Source organism: Trachurus trachurus (assembly GCF_905171665.1).
Source record: "Trachurus trachurus genome assembly, chromosome: 12".
In the NCBI taxonomy this organism is placed as follows: Eukaryota; Metazoa; Chordata; class Actinopteri; order Carangiformes; family Carangidae; genus Trachurus; species Trachurus trachurus.
In genome coordinates this window covers 3,889,853-3,907,116 of record NC_139908.1, presented here as the reverse complement: position 1 = coordinate 3,907,116, position 17,264 = coordinate 3,889,853, and the positions used below count along the sequence as shown (strand labels likewise).

The 17,264-nt window shown below is 40.2% G+C and overlaps 1 protein-coding gene across 1 annotated transcript in view; it reads left to right on the top strand.

The window, feature by feature from the left end:
* Positions 1-17,264, top strand: part of gfra2b (GDNF family receptor alpha 2b) — a gene marked incomplete at both ends in the record, with an annotated part of 142,685 nt that overhangs the window by 44,321 nt on the left and 81,100 nt on the right. Inside the window, one exon of the mRNA XM_083983968.1 lies at positions 5,472-5,549. Coding sequence (XP_083840094.1) covers positions 5,472-5,549 — 78 coding nt within the window. The remainder of the gene's footprint in view (positions 1-5,471; positions 5,550-17,264) is intronic.

Here is a 17,264-nt window from a genome sequence, read left to right as displayed (position 1 = left end):
GTTATAGTGACTTTCACCGGTAAAACAGGTCGGAAAAACACGAGTGGGTTGCCTGGAACGCTACAAAGTCGTAAGTTGTGACTTGAAGCTGTAATTTACGATTTCAAAAGCCTGCCTGGAACGCAGCATTAGCGAAAACGACCGGACCACTTACTTCTGCTTTAAAGCTCCATACAGTATAAAGGTAGATGTTTGTGTTACAGCTCCATACAGTATAAAGGTAGATGTTTGTATTAAAGCTCCATACAGTATAAAGGTAGATGTTTGTATTAAAGCTCCATACGGTATAAAGGTAGATGTTTGTGTTAAAGCTCCATACAGTATAAAGGTAGATGTCCATGTGTAGTGTGATTATAAAGCAGCTCTAGGTTCTATATTAATACTGTGAAAGTATCAAAGCCTCAGTCCACAGAGAAATGCACACAGCCTGTATTCAGAAACTGAGCCTTAAAACCAGCCCTGGACTCATCCACCATCCAACAACTTTGGTTTCTCTGAGTGTTTTATTCTGAAATCTGCTCTATTTTTTTATTGGATCACTCAGAAAACAGATCAGCCAATCAGAAGAGAGGCTCAGAGCCTAGTTTTTTTTTTTTAGAATAAACCACATAGGAGCCATCTTAAATTCTTCCCAGGTCACAACTTTTATCCAGATTCAGTTTAGACACATTTCTCTTTCTCACCTTTGCTTGTATTTTTTTTACTTTGTGCTGCAGATTAAACACTTTCTGATAGTGGTGCACGGAGCTCGTATTCACACACTCAGCCTTCAGCTTCACACAGAGTTCAGACCCACGGCACTTGAATAACAACAGCTGCTTTATAAGAGACACACAGACACATTCTCTACATCTGATTCAGCAGTGGAACGTCACCGCATCGCTGCAGCTCAGTTTACACTCGGCTCTGCTTTACAAGAAGCTTTCTCTGCTCTTGTGAGTGAGAGAAGGTCGACGGGGAATAATGTGTCCATTTACTGAGCTTCAGCTCGACATCGCTCTGAAAACAGTCACTGTGAAGGAGACGCTGGACTGCGGATCATCATATAACACATACGAATCATTATAGGAGCTTTTCAACATGTGTAGCCTATATACGGTGTATATATATATAAAAAACAAGAGACCACTTTCACAAATGTTTCTTAAAAGCATCTCTACATGTATGACAGTCATTCTTTTATTTTCTTTTTTAAATATCAACATAAACACAACTCATTCTCCTTATACTTATGAGAAACTGATGAGGTCATCACCTGAACCACATCTGGTTTTATAGGAAGATTATAAAAACCACTGCTGGGATTAAACAATGACATTATCCCACAAAAACTGATTTATAAACTCTTCCTGAGTTAAAATATTCTTGCTGCGTTGTTTAGGAATAAATATGAACATGTTTTCTTTGCAGCATTATTATTCAAGGTCTGAAAAGACTTGATATTTTTTGTTATTTTGACTAGTTTAGTCATTTTCAGCCAATAAAAGCTCTAAATGACAATATTTTTATTTCAATTTTGGGAGAAATGTTGTCGGTAGTTGATTTTTTATTAAATTTTACTCAAACACATACCTATAAATAGTAAAACCAGAGAAACTGATCATTTTTGGAGTGGTCTCTTAATTTTTTTCCAGAGCTACATGTATATATATAGTAGCATTATGATCTGATGAGCTTCACTTCATCATGTCTAGAGTTGAAGAGTGTGAACTCAGAGAAATGAACAGACATCGCTCTCTCAGTGTGAAGTTTCCTTTTTCTTATAATTGATCTTTTATTACATTTAATCCACTTCAATCAGCTCATTATTTGAGTTATTTTGAAAGTGAATGTGACTGAGAATAACTGTCTGAACAGAGAGTGAAACGTTATAAAAGTTCTGCAGGAGAAGGAGGAGAAAGGGAATAAAGAGCAGAGGACCTATGATGGATCCCTGAGGGACGCCATATTTGATGTTTGAGATCACCTCCTGTTGTACACGATGCTTCTGAACCAGCTGAACCTCTGATGCTGTAGTCTGCTTAGAAGGATATTACTGCTTTATATGAGTTTAACTTTGACGCCACAGTCGCCATTCATCAATGTTCTTTATTGATTTTTTCAGATGAGACCATGAATCATTGTGTTTTGTGTCTCCGGAGTCGAACTGTTCTGTTGGATCTATCTGAGTCACTGAGGGAAGACGGAGCAGCCGCTCTGATGTGTCAATCAATAACTCTGAAGATTTTTATTCCCTCTGATCTTTTATCATCTACAGTTAAAATAATATTAATGTGATTTGACTTCAGACAGTGTTTTATGTTGGATAGAGTTAGAGAGAAACACCTTTAATTTTGAACGGGCTATAAAAGGCGAGACACTACAGGCAAAAACACAGTTTTTTCATTCACTGATCAATTTTGAGATTTTGGGCTATTTTTCTTTCTAACATGTATTCTTTCAGAGAAGTCAAAAGAAATGTTAGAAAATCCACATTTAGGTGGTTGTTTTACTTCATTTTGTCTGTTTTGTCGGTAGATTTTCCTCAGACTCTGAGACAGAAATCTCCACTTCAGCAGCACTTACAGACACCAAACCTTCTAGTTTTATTCCTGTCTATATTCTGAAGGTTTTTACAGAGGGAAAGCAAATCTCCCTGCACAGCCACAGTTCCTCAGGTGCAGGTGGGTAGCAGGAGTGCGTAAAATCAATAGAAAAAGACGGCCACCGCACACTGATAAGACTCGGCTGATATACTTTATTAATACTAATAAAATAATATTAATACTTTTATTAATAAAGTATATCAGCAGAGTCTTATCAGTGTGCGGTGGCCGTCTTTTTCTATTGTTTTTACAGAGGGGTTTGTTGATATATCATTCACAGCCTGATTTAAACAACATTTTATTCCTAAAAACATGGCAAAATTGGATTTTTTCAAGGCTGGTGGCAGTATTTTCTCATTTACAGAGTGATAGAAAGAGATATCCAAAATCCCCAATGTAAAAACATCTATCTTTAATATGTCAACAAAATAAAATGAACATTTTGAAAGAGGCTTTATCCATTGTTCAGATTTCTGTTCTGGAAATGTATCCAAATTAACACATATTTCATCAGATATTGCCTCATTTACATATTTAAACATAAGATTTGACAAAACTTGTAATACAAAAAATATTTATCTTATTGTAAGTGATAAACTTGGGAAGTTTCATGGTGATATCTGTTATTTTAAATTTTTACCCTATTCACCTGCAGTGTAAAAACATCTACCTTTGTACTGTATGTAGTTGTAAATGTGCACTTCCCTTCAGTGAGGTTCATGTAAAGTGCAGCAGCAGACGCCTCTTGTTATCATGGCTGCCGGTGAGAGATGTCATTTAAAGCAGCAGAACAGACTGTGAACAACATTTTCCACCCGAGTTTGTGACCTGGAAAACAACAAGTGAGAGGGAGGGACGGAGAGATAGAGAGAGAGAAGAGAAGAGGCTGAAACAAAGTGAAGCCAAAGAGGTTTGAAGACTCAGAGTCAGACAAATTGAGCTCATTTACTTTTGTCTCTCGGCCGTGATGCGTTTTTTCCCCATTTTTTCTGGCAGTCAAACACAAAGTTGCAGTGAAGCTCAGAGAACATGAGGGATGACGACAACGATGATGATGATGTTTAACACACAAATGAGTGTGAGAGTGAAAGTGATGAGAGGCTGTTTGTTGTTGTTGTTCCTGGTTTCAGATGGAGAATCTGTTGCCTATGTGTTTTTTTTATATATATTTCAGGGTCTTTATTTCTATTTTAGGTTCGATTGTGTCATTTATTGTAGTTTTCTGTCTCTCAGAGCTCAGGTCACTATGGAGATCATGACATAGTTTGATGGCACAGAAGATTTAAAACAAATTAAATAATGAACATTTTTATTCACATTTGTATTTTATAGACATCTTTTGTTGTATAATTAAAATGGAAAATGACGATGTGTTATTTTCCATCATGCACTGAATCTGTACATAATCTTTTATAATAATTGTAACACTTTGTAATAACTATGCACTATTAAGCTTTAGTTATGCATTATTAAATACATAATTGGGTAACACTTTATAATAAGTAGCCTACACACTATTAAGCATTAGTTAAGCATTAATAAATACTGACTTCTTCATTTATAACGCATTAATAATCATTAGATTGTAGTTTATAAACACAGTTAAAATGTTTTACTCATCATTGATCAGCATTAACTGTTTATAAACTACATACTAATGAGTATTCATGAGTTATAAATGAAGAATTCAGTATTTATTAATGCTTAACTAATGCTTAATAGTGTGTAGGCTACTTATTATAAAGTGTTACCCATAATTGGTCACTTATACCATTTTGTCATTTTTGAATTGCTTATCGTCAATGATTTTGACCATAAAGTAAGTTTGTCGGGCATGAATGATGATTTAAATACAACTTCAACTTATAAACATAATGATTTGTTTATTTCCATAACTGTAAATCCAAAAAAAAGAAAAAAAAAGAGTGAGCAGAGTCTCATTTGGTGAATATCAAATCCAGGAAATTGAGTTGTCAAGTATTGATTTCATATTTTCTCTAATATTTGGTTTGATCTTGATCCAGAGATGTTGATTTTGGGAAAACGATGTAGTTTTATTTATATAACTGATCAAAGTGATGTCACTATGACGTCATCATGCAGGTTTGTTTATCTCGGTGTGTTCTCATGTTCAGGTTTCTGGTTTCTCGGTCGTTTATACCTCGATAGTTTTCTTCAGAAGAGTCACTAATATAAAGCCTGTGTTCATTTGCTGCTCTTATTAAAGACAAACACACACAATGTTCTTCTCTCCACTGACTCACTGAGACTCTGATAAAACAGAAACCAGCTCCTGCAGCTTCTGAGGCTCTGATCCTTCTTTTTTGTTCTGTAGCGTCTTTAATACGGAGGATCAGAGGTGACGGACATCTGAGACGACGAGGAGGAGGACGATGATGATGTCGTTCGTCGTCCTCGTCCTCGTCCTCAGGTCTGACTGAAGATAAAAGTCTGAGTGACTTCAAGGAGCAGGAGTGAAGGAGTGAAGCTGTGTGTGATGGAGTCTGAGGGTTGTTTTCAGCTGTCGAGTCGAGTGTCCAGAAAATTAGAATAATAGTGTGGATGTAAAATAATGAGCCAACGTCTGGTCGACTCCCTGCAGCGATGCACTCTGGGCTTTTTTTTTTAAATATTTTTTTTATTTTTGGAGGTAAAAATAAAAGTGTGTTCCTGCTGCTGGAAGCTTTTTACAACACGGCAGCACGGACAATTTGACTTTGAAGGTAGTTTCCAGGTGGAGCCAGATGGTCAGGTGTGTTCCTGGCAGCACAGGCAAAGTGTGTGTGTGTGTGTAAATGTGTGTGTGTAGCCTCTGTGTGTATCTGTGTGTGTGTGTCTGTGTGTGTGTGCACTGACTGAACACTTGTGTTTTCTCTTGTGTTTCAGGGGAAGAGTTTTATGAGACGTCTCCGTACGAGCCGATCCATTTCTCAGAGGAATACAGACACGCGTCCATCATCTCAGGTAAAGTGTGTGTGTGTGTGTCTGTCTGTGTGTGTGTGTGTGTGTGTGTGTGTGTGTGTGTGTGTGTGTGTGTGTGTGTGTGTTTAGAGAAGACTGTCACACACTTATCAAGGTGGCAGCAGCAGCAGTGAGTGATCGTCTCTTGGGGGAAGAGGAGGAGGAGGAAGAGGAGGAGGGGAGTTCCCGCTGATTAAGATGAACTGGATGACTCCATCTGTGAATGCACGGATGAATGTGTGTCTTTGTAATTACAGCAGTGTGTGTGTGTGTGTGTCAGTCTGTGTGTCTGTGTGTGTGTGTGTGTGTGTGTGTGTGTGTGTGAAGCGACCCTTTCATGAAAACCTGTTTTCCCTCCAAAATTCCGTACGAGCCGCCTCGTTCTCCTCCTCGTCACTCAGATTTCAGTGACGACTGGTTTCAATTAGTTTGAATTGAACATGTGAACACGTCACACACACTCCTGTTTCCTGGCATGTGTGTGTGTGTGTGGTCGTTTGGGACAATAAATCAAACACACTCTTGATTATAGGGCTCTATAAGATGGAGAAGGGAGAAGAAGGAAGAACTCATTAAAGGGATAGTTCAACATTTTGGCAAATTGGCCCATTGCCATAATCCCTATAGTCATAGCAGTAGGTTCGTTACCTTTAATTGTCGGTGCAAGCTATTTTTAGAACGGCGGGTAACAAACCTACTGCCATGACTATAGGGATTATGGCAATCGGCCAATTTGCCAAAATGTTGAACTATCCCTTTAAAAGAGGACCAGTCAAACCTCAAACGGTGGAAAATGCCGATGAAACAGTGATGTAATCTGACATTTCTGTTGGTTTCATCCAGATGTTTTTATACAGATGAGTCGAAACCATTTGAACGAATCTGCAGTAGGCTATAATTGGTGTCGGCTCAAATGATTGAGATCAGGTGATGACATCATCAGTGTGAGAGTCGGCTCTTGGTGACGATGTGAGGTCTGATCGTCTCCTCACACACAGTTTGTCTGAGCAGCGTCTGTGTGTTCGTGTTGTTGGGTTAAAACATTAACAACTGATTCTGCTACAACTGCTACAACTCAACAAACATCTAAACACGTTCATGTGAAACAACAACACAACACGGTTCAGTGGCTGCAGCGTGTTGAGCTAACGTTAGCGTTAAAGTTTACAGACAAATAGTTTTGAGTCATTTAGGAAGAAAATATGTCAAAAAGTGAATATCTATAAAGATTTTTAACAATCTTTTGACATTTTATTGATAAAATAACTCAAATCATTGAGAGAGAAAAAACATCTTTTTTTAATCAGGACTTTAAATTCCAGTTCGAGTCCATGTACAAACTGAATAAAGATCAGATTATCTGCACCGACTGATCTTCTACAAACATTCTTCTTCTTATTCTTATTTTATTCATTGATAGTTTTACTTATGAGTGTATGAACTGATGTGCACTGAAGCTTTACAGAAGCACTTCTTTGTCAATAAACTGATTCTTCTTCTAGAAACAATCATGATAAATGATACAGATTCTCATAGAGAAAAACAAACATAACATCTCTTTGCTTCAGAAAGCTACACACGGTTAAATAAACCACTAATTCACTTGTTAATGAAACATGAAATATCACCTGTTATTGATCAATATTTATTATTTTTCCTTTGTTTCTCCTGTTTGTATATATCAATTAGGGTCTGTTTTTTTTTTTCAATGGTCACCAAACTTGCTGGAGAGCATCTTCAGACTGTCCTCCACTAACGATCCACACAGATTTTTGATTGATCAAAAATTGAGCCTACAGTGCATGAAAACGTTTGACTGTAAACATATACCATCCAATTCTTGATAAATAAATTTTCAATCTTCCTGGAAAAAAAAATTGACAATATTTTGGAGTCGTGGTTGATGACGTTTTGCAAATATCAGAATTTTCTATAACATTTTGAATTCTGCTCTCATGGGAACAACTGCAGTCAATGTGAGAGTGGCATTTTTCAACATCAGATTTTCTCTTATGAAGCAAAACACTTCATCGTTAAAAACAAATCACCAACTGTCTAGATGCTATTTATGTATTGTCAGATTGTTGATTAGATGACAGAATTTGTGACATTTTGACAACTTTGACAACAATTTGAGAAGCCACACACCACAACTCACCTCCAGCCAATTAGCTCAGTGAGTTAGGAGCTGGTTCTTGGTGTCAGAGGTTGTGGGTTCAAACCCCAGCAAGGATGATGATGATGATGATGATGACATAGCAAAATGCCAGATAGAAACACAAAACTAGTCCTCTAAATTTCATAACTTTGAAAATTCATAACAAATCAACCATATGTGTTACGGCTTTCACTTTCAATTTGCCTAATTTTGTCTAAAATTGCACCGAACCGTCGCTGCGATTTACAAACATAATTTACTGAGTGAACGTCGGGATGTAAGAAGAACTGTCTCCTCTGGCAGATAGGCTACAGCTGTTTATGCCGTTACCATGACAACAGGGCCTCATCTAATGTTGAAGGAGAACTTCTTATTACGACTCAAATCATCATTCATCTTCTCCTGGACCGAAACACACACACACACACACACACACACACACACACACACACACACACACACACACACACACACACAGACACACACTGACACACACACACACACACACACACACACACACACACACACACACACACACACACACACACATACACACTGACACTGAGACGTTGCATCGATTGAACCTAAAGTTGTTTCAGCAGGTTTCACTCGTCCACCTCTCGTCCTCTTTCTCTCTGTCTCTCTCTCTCGCTCTCCGTCTCTCCATCAGCAGCTCTCTGATTGGTCACAGCACATTAGACCTGCTGCAACAACAAACAACACACACACACACACACACACAAACACACACACACACTGACACGACGCACACAAACACACACACACACACACTCTCTTTCTCTGACTCGGTGGCGACTTCACACACGTTTCTGAGGAGTGTTTAAATGTCAGAAGCCCCGAGCAATACATCGTCATTTACACTTTATGCGAGTGTGTATGAGTCTGTGTGTGTGTGTGTGTCTGTGTGTGTGTCTGTGTGTGTGCGTGGTCAAACAGCTGTGAAATAGACTCACAGCTCTGTAAATTGGGTTCTGCTCTCTCAGATTAACACAACACAAGTACAAACATGGTCAAAGCAGGAGAGCTGCAACCAATGCAACATCAAAAGCACTTTCTCTCTCTTTCCATATCTCTCTCTCTCTCTCTCTCAAACACACACACACAGACACACACACGCACACACACAGTCAGGGGTGTGTGTTGATGCAGGTGTTGTGTAACATTTCAATTATTTCCAATATCTGACCTATAACTCCACCAGAGAACATGACATCAATCTCCACACGTATGTTCACACATGTACATGAGAAACACACACAGCTGGAGGTGTATGTGTGTGTTTGTGTGTGTATGTGTGTGTTTGTGTGTGTATGTGTGTGTTTGTGTGTCTTCTGCAGTGCTGTGTGTTGTTGAAGCTGTTTTTGCAGCTTCTCTCCAATCACCTGTCGACTGGAATCTGGAAGCATGAGATGAAGAAGATCCACAGTCAGAGGCTGCGAACGCTCAGAGCAGATAAAGACGAAACAAGATGGAGGGAGGGAGGGGGAGGAGGGGGAGGAGGAGGGGGAGGGGGAGGCGGGGGAGTGAGGGGGGGTCGGGGATGGAGGGAGGGAGAGATAAGAGGATAATATAGAAGTGTGTTAAATAGCAGTGGCAGAAGAAAGAGCAGTGGAACATTAAAGTATGTTTCAGACAAGAGTGTCGCAAATTGATTGGAGGGAAAGGCTAAGGCGTGACAGAGTGTTTGTGAATATGGACGTGTGTGTGTGTGTGTGTGTGTGTGTGTGTGTGTGTGTGTGTTTTTTCCAGCCCCTCAAAGTGCAGGAAAAACGCAGTTTTTATTTGGACCTAACCAACTGCTGATCGGCGGGCGCTAACCCTGGGCGGAGGGATACGTGAGTTGGTTAGGTCCAGATAAAAACGGTGTTTTTCCTGCACTTTGAAGGGCTGGAAAAAATTATATTATAGCGAACAATGGAACTATGTATTTTTTTTTTCAGGTAAAACCTCTTTTAGGCCGTGAAAATAGGCCGTTTCTTTGGGTCTGTTCACAACACTGTATGTTGTAAATCTCTGGGCAGGGCTATTATGGGCTGGCGTTGCTAACGGGAGGAGTGCAGAGAGTCTTCTACTGCAATTAAGGTACTTAGGGACTATTTGTAGATCATACAACTCCACTTTAAAAAAAATGCTACTCTCCCTTTAACCAACATGATCTACTCAGTTTATCCTCGAGTCAGAGTCCTACACGTTTTTTAATTTTTTTACCAGATTTGAAGAAGTTCCTTAGAGGCGTTCTCCAGATGTTGGATGTTTTGTGAAGTCTAAGTCTAATTAAGATTCATCCTTGAGTCCAAGTTAATTAGAAGACGTCAGATTGAAGCGTCACTGAGACGTCGTGTCCATGAGAATGAGACGAAACATCTGGATGAACTGAAAACAAGATGGCCGCTCACTAAGAGCAGCTGGAGGAGACCAAACACGAGTTTGAAGCTGAAGATGACGTCAGTGTTGCGTTCACTGTCCAATCTCAGTGTGGGATTTTCTTCAATGTGTTTGTTCTGGAGCCGTAAACAAACAAACATGTTGAATCAATCAGCTGATTAAAGGGATAGTTCACCCAAAATTGAAATCCTCCTCCGTAGCTTCTCTGAGTTACAGGGGGTCTCGGCGTAGCAGTGCATGTCCATATAACGGTTGCAAATGGATACCAACTGTCTTCGTAACAAAAAGACACACCTTGTATTGAAGCCCCGAAATGCGAAATTGTCCCGAAAAAAATTAAATAAGTCTATATTTCAAGGTTGTTTTGTAGCGGAAGCTTCTCGAAGGAGGACAGACCCTGGTTCGTCCAAATTTGACGAACCGGGAAGAGGAGCTTCAAGAAGCTTCCACTACAAAACAAGCTTGAAATATAGATTTATTTAATTTTTTTCGGGACAATTTCGCATTTCGGGGCTTCAATACAAGACGGACATTACATACGAGCAGCATGGAGGTATTTGGATGTTTTTTGGTGTGTCTTTTTGTTTACGAAGACAGTTGGTATCCATTTGCAACCGTTATATGGACATGCACTGCTACGCCGAGACCCCCTGTAACTCAGAGAAGCCACGGAGGACTCTTGGATTTTGGGGGAACTATCCCTTTAATGAATCTGAAATCTGCTTCGTCTTCTTCACAAACGTCTTCACGTCTGAGTTCAGCTCTCAGATGTTTGTGTTTCAGCGTCTCAGAGTCCAGACCGACCTGAATGTTACGTAACCTCACATGTGTCGTATGGACACAGTAGCCCGCTGAGAACACACCACAACATGTGAATAACACACGTTGGGATTGGTGTTTCCTCACATCTCCAACACCAAGATAACACGTCCCAGACAGAGGAGGGAGGGAGGAGGAGGAGAAGGAGGGGGAGGGGAGGTAAAGGAGAGGAGGATGAGGAGTTAAAAGGAGGAAAGAAGAAAAGAGGAAATGTGAGACGAGCTTGGAAAAGCAGAAAGTAGAATAGATCATCTAACCACAGGGGAGAGGAGAGTAAGACGCTTCCTACTGACACAGCTCTGTGTGTGTGTGTGTGTGTGTGTGTGTGTGTGTGTGTGTGTGTGTGTGTGTGTGTGTGTGTGTGCGTGGTCAGGATGGGGTGAATCATGACTTTAAGCCGACTCAGTGTCAGGACACTCACACACACTCAGCGGCCTCTTCATTAGTGAGGCTGCTGCTCGCTAATGGGAAATGAACAAATCACCAAGTTACTCAACCAATCACGAGGCGGCAGCTGCATGATGCGACTGATGATGATGATGATGATGATGATGATGATGATGATGATGATGATGATGATGATGATGACGGTCGGAGGATGTGCAGCTGTGTCCCGACGAGCAGAAGCTCACAGGAAGGTAGGACGAGTATGAAATAGCTGGGCAACAAAAGAAGACCACGCCCCCATTGTCGGCTCATTGTCGGCTCATTGTCGGCTCATTGTCGGCTCATTGTCGGCTCATTGTCGGCTCATTGTCGGCTCATCATTGGGGCATTGTCGGCTCATCGTCGGCTCATCGTCGGCTCATCGTCGGCTCATCGTCGACTCATTGTTGGCTCATCGTCGGCTCATCGTCGGCTCATTGTCGGCTCATCGTCGGCTCATTGTCGGCTCATCATTGGGGCATTGCCGGCTCATCGTCGGCTCATCGTCGGCTCATCGTCGGCTCATCGTCGACTCATTGTCGGCTCATCGTCGGCTCATCGTCGGCTCATTGTCGGCTCATCGTCGGCTCATCGTCGACTCATCGTCGGCTCATCGGTGGCCACTCATTGTTCGCTCATTGTTCGCTCGGTGGCGGCGGCTCATTGTCAGTTCGGTGGCAGCGGCTCATTGTAGGCAAATTGTCGACTCATCGGCGGCTCATGTATCTGCTCTGGCCTCACGCTGCAGCATCATGTTCTGCAGTTCTTCAATGACCTGTGACTTCACCTGACATGTGACCACTGATCAGGTGTGAACTCACCTGGCTCTGATCCACTTCCTGTCGACGTTCAGCAGCTTCACACGCATTAAAGACTCTTTGAAGGAGAACGTCCAGCAATCACATAACATCCCCTCTCACCCCAACGCATCCGAAATCTACAGTAAAATGACTCTTTTCAAAATAAAAGTGCACATTTAAAACAGGCTTTTATTGTGACACACCTCAGCACCTCAAACAACGCCACGCCCACAAAGTCAACTATAGCTTCTTGAAATGACGAACAGCTGCAGCATCTTTGTTTCCTGCAGATTATTCTCAGAGCCACTTTTACTGCAATTTGCTCGAGTAAAAGCAAAACACTGTGTAAAAAAGATGTTTGACTTTAATGGGCTAGATTAGGATTAACGCTGGGATTAGGATTTGGATTAGCACTTGGATTAGGATGAGCCCGGTGCTACATGATCCATCTTGAATGCAGATTCTGCTCCATTCTACAGTTATATTATATATTATGTTTCTTATAGGAAGACGGACGTTAACGAGTCGTTAGTTAAAAATCAAGTTTAAGCTTCAACGACACAGACAGTTTAGTTCAGGTCCAATATCTATAATAACAAAATGATCTATAGAAAGAAAAATAATAATAATCTGCTGTAAAATGTTGATTTAATTTAACAAAATTATATATATAAAAAAGAAAAAACAGTTTGTTAGTCCAAATTAATTATTAAAGAACAGAAGCAGTGGATGCTTCAGAAGATGAAGACGAATCTCTGGGTGAAGTAAAACGTCTTTGAACGCAGCTTTGAAAAGTCTGGTGAAAATCAAAGACGTGAACGTGATGAAAAATCATGAAGATCAACATGAGGAGCAGAGGTGGTGCAACAGGAGAAACAATGTCACGTCCACGGCAAATCAAAGACAGGGTGGAGGGGGGTAAATTAATCAATTATTAATTACAGGGAGTCTGACTCGTTATATCTGCACAAACTCATTCACAATTTTTTAATAAAAAAATAGAGCAGATTTCAGAATAAAAACCAAATCCTGCAAAGTTGTTGGATGGTGGTTCCAGGTGGTGAGGGGGCGGGGCTTAGTTGTGACATCACAAAGTGACAGGAAGTCCTGACGGCTGGTTTTAAGGCTCAGTTTCTGAATACAGGCTGTGTGCATTTCTCTGTGGACTGAGGCTTTGATACTTTCACAGTATTAATATAGAACCTAGAGCTGCTTTATAATCACACTACACATGGACATCTACCTTTATACTGTATGGAGCTTTAACACAAACATCTACCTTTATACTGTATGGAGCTTTAACACAAACATCTACCTTTATACTGTATGGAGCTTTAATACAAACATCTACCTTTATACTGTATGGAGCTTTAACACAAACATCTACCTTTATACTGTATGGAGCTTTAACACAAACATCTACCTTTATACTGTATGGAGCTTTAACACAAACATCTACCTTTATACTGAAGGAGCTTTAATACAAACATCTACCTTTATTTTGAAGGAGCTTTAACAGAAACAGAGTTGAGTGTGTAGTAGCAGACAGATGTTTCCTCCACAGCTGGGTCTGACACTGACCGGTCTTGAGGTTAAACAGGAAGATAAATGTTTCAGGTGTTTCTCACTGAGCTCAGTCGGCGGCCATTTAAACCGCTGTAACTTTTAATGGTACGACATGAAAATGAAAGATTCATGGGTTCACTCGCTCGTTCACTGCTGCTGCTGTTGAAATAAATAAGTCCAGAGAGCCGTCACGGAAAATACAAAACCGTGTGATGTTCAGGTGCAGTCGGACAACACAGACCTTATATGTGTGTGTGTGTGTTTGTTGTCTGTTTGTGTTGTCTGTGTCCTCCCAAAGTCTGTAGTCTGTTCCTATAACCAGAGCGAGCGTCTGGCCTCCTCCTCCTTCTCCTCCTCCTCCACCGCCTTCGGTTATTCTTCATGTCTTCACTCGTTCTTTTCATTTTCTCTCTCTCTGTCACAACCCGGCCTCTTTTCCCTCTCCCTCTCCTCTCTCCTCTCTTCTCTCTCTTCTCTCTCCTCCCCCGCTCTCTCTCCCTCCCTCCCTCCCTCCCTCACGCCCACTTCCTCCCTCCAGTTCTGCTTTTGACCTTGTTAGATCATGTCTCAGCGGCGTGTGTGTGTGTGCATATGTATGTATATGTGTATGCGTGTGTGTGTGTATTTGTGTAAAGTGTGCGATGGAGAACGGACACTGGAGCACACAGCGTTTTAATAAAACATTATGTGAGTGACTGAAGTGTGCGTTTGTGTGTATATATATATATATATATATATATATGTGTGTGTGTGTGTGTGTGTGTGTGTGCGGACCCCAGGGCAGGGCTTTGTGTGTATATCCTGTTGAGGCTGTGTGTGAGAAAGATAACAGGACAACCTAGGGCAACTCTCTAATTGGCCCGCTCTCCTGCCCCGGATACTTGCTCTCTTTCTCTCTATATATATCTGTTCCCTTTCAAACGCTGCTCTCCTATTGCTGCTGCTGCTGCTGCTGCTGCTGCTGCTTCTTCTCCTCCGCCGTGAGGTAGCGCGAGCCAGGCCATGCATTAAAGACGGGGGGAGGAGGAGGAGGAGGAGGAGGAGGAGGTGGAGGGTTCAGGGATGAGGGAAGGTGCCTCAGGTTAAGAGGGTTAAACAGTCAGACTGAGTGTAGTGAAAACAGTTTAAGATTCAGCACATATAGTCACAGCGTTGGCTCATGTGGGTTCAAAAGGTTCTGAGCATCTGGATCTGATGTAGCCTATACCTGACATCTCTTGTCTTTGTGTTTGTCTCTTATCTTTATATATATATATTTAGATATCCAAAATCTGTTTAAAATGAAGGATTCCAGTTATAACCTGAGAAGACCACTATTATTTGAGAAACCAAAGACTCGAACAACTGTAAAAAAAAAAAAAATCACTGTCTTTCTGTTAGAGGGGTTAACATCTGGAATAATTGTCCTGAAAATATTAAATTATGCTGTACTCTAGTCAGCTTTAAAAGACTTTATAAGAACAACATAATTTCTCGTTACAGTATGGAAAATAAGTTAAATGATTTTGTACTATTTTGAGTTATGCGCTGTGTACAATTCTTTATTTTGTTGTGATCAGAAATGTAAGTGTACTGATTAATTTCAAATGTCTGTGATCTGATCCTTTTGCATTAATGCATATTATTTATTTTTAAAAAATTTTTAAGGTAAAAGGGATAGGTGTATATAAGCTTTGGCTTCAACCTACACCCTTTCGGTTATATAAGCTTGATATATACCAAAATAAATAAATTCATTCATTCATTCATTCATCTTTAATTCATGAGTTTTTTGTTCCTTTTCCTGTTGTTCGTTCAGAATCAAATTAAAGACGCACTTAAAGACACTTAAATCCACTTTTTTTTTTTTTTTGGATGGACTGATGGATCAAGGTCTCACAGGTCCAAGGTCTGCTGCAACTGAGGACATGAATCTTTTAAAAACACACCTCACGAACATGAAGTTTCATTTTGAATTTGCTCGCAGTGGTTCAGCCAACATGTCTGGGAATCTGTGTCTGTGGGAGAAATATTGTCTGGGTTCAATATTTCTCATTATCACTGCTGGTGTTTCATCATCAGTGTGTGGACGACCTGTAGTGTAAAGGTTGTTACAGTGTCTGTTTAGATTATAACATTTCATTCAGAAATTTTATTTAATAGGATAAACCCCTTGAGAGGAATCCTCTCATTTTCAAGGGGGTCCTAAAAAGAGACAAGACACAATCAACAATCTACAATCATACAACAACAAAAACAACAGACATCAACACAGACATAAAAGAAATGAGTACAAAAATGGACACAACCTCTCAATGGCTGCAAATGGCCATAGCAATAGCCTAAATAAAGTAAGAGAAATGTAAAATAATAACATAATATTCAAATTGAAATTACAGTGTGTTCCAAAAATAATAATAAATAATAACTGATATAAATCATCAACTCAAAATAAGAAGACACAGAATATTTAAACCTATGAAAAGAGGTCAATGAGCGTAAATTTAAAGGAAGATTATTCCAGTCTGAAGGCAACATGTTGTTATATGTTGTGATGGAAACAAAGATCACTAAGCAACATTTAACACCGACAACAGCAAGTTAAAATGATTTAGGAATAACATGTCTAAAAAATGAGCTGACGTCAGGTATTTGTGGCTTCAGCACCACGGACAGCGTCACTATAAAAGAAAATAAATATCAGCACCATGGACAGCGTCACTTTAATACACTGACTCCAGCACCACTTTAAAAAACTGACTTCAGCACCACGGACAGCGGCACTATAAAACAGAAATGTTTTCAGGACCACGGACAGCATCAAAATAAAAACCCTGTTTTCAGCACCATGGTCAGCGTCGCATCACAAAACTGACTTCAGCACCACGGACAGCGTCACTATAAAAACAACCGGCTCCAGCACCAAGGACAGTGTCGTGGTTTGATCACACAGCGAGGCTGAGGCTGCAGACAGAGGAGGGAGGTGAAAAACTGTCTGTAGCCTACTGATGTGTCATAGTCACATTAACAAATATACTCATAATACATATATTAATCGTATAGATAAATATAAATTAAATGACAGAATCTAATATGGTGCAATGTAGCCTACTAATTATTTAACATACAGTATAACAGGGTAAAAGAGCTTTTCTCTTGTTACAACAGTTTGGCTGCAACAAGTTTTGACACAAAATCATTTCAAATTTGCAGTTTTACATCATATGATCAAACAAACTAGACGAAACAACAGCATATAGAGCTATAGAGGGGATCGCCTTGTTGGTTACAGATACTTCTGGGTAGAAAACCAGCACATAATTTTAATGAGAACAATAGTGACGAACGAGAGTTTAGCTCTCACCTTTTTCACATCACTATATCACTGTTTAGACTAATCTGATGTTCGTAAAGTATATAAAACCACTGATTGAACAAACATTACTATTTCTGTGTGCACTAGCAAAGCAGTTTTGTGTTGCTCTGTGTGGTTTTTATTCAGTTTTGGGGAATCACGATGTCTAGAAAGCATCTGTTTGCTGCGGCTGACAGGTAGGCTACAGC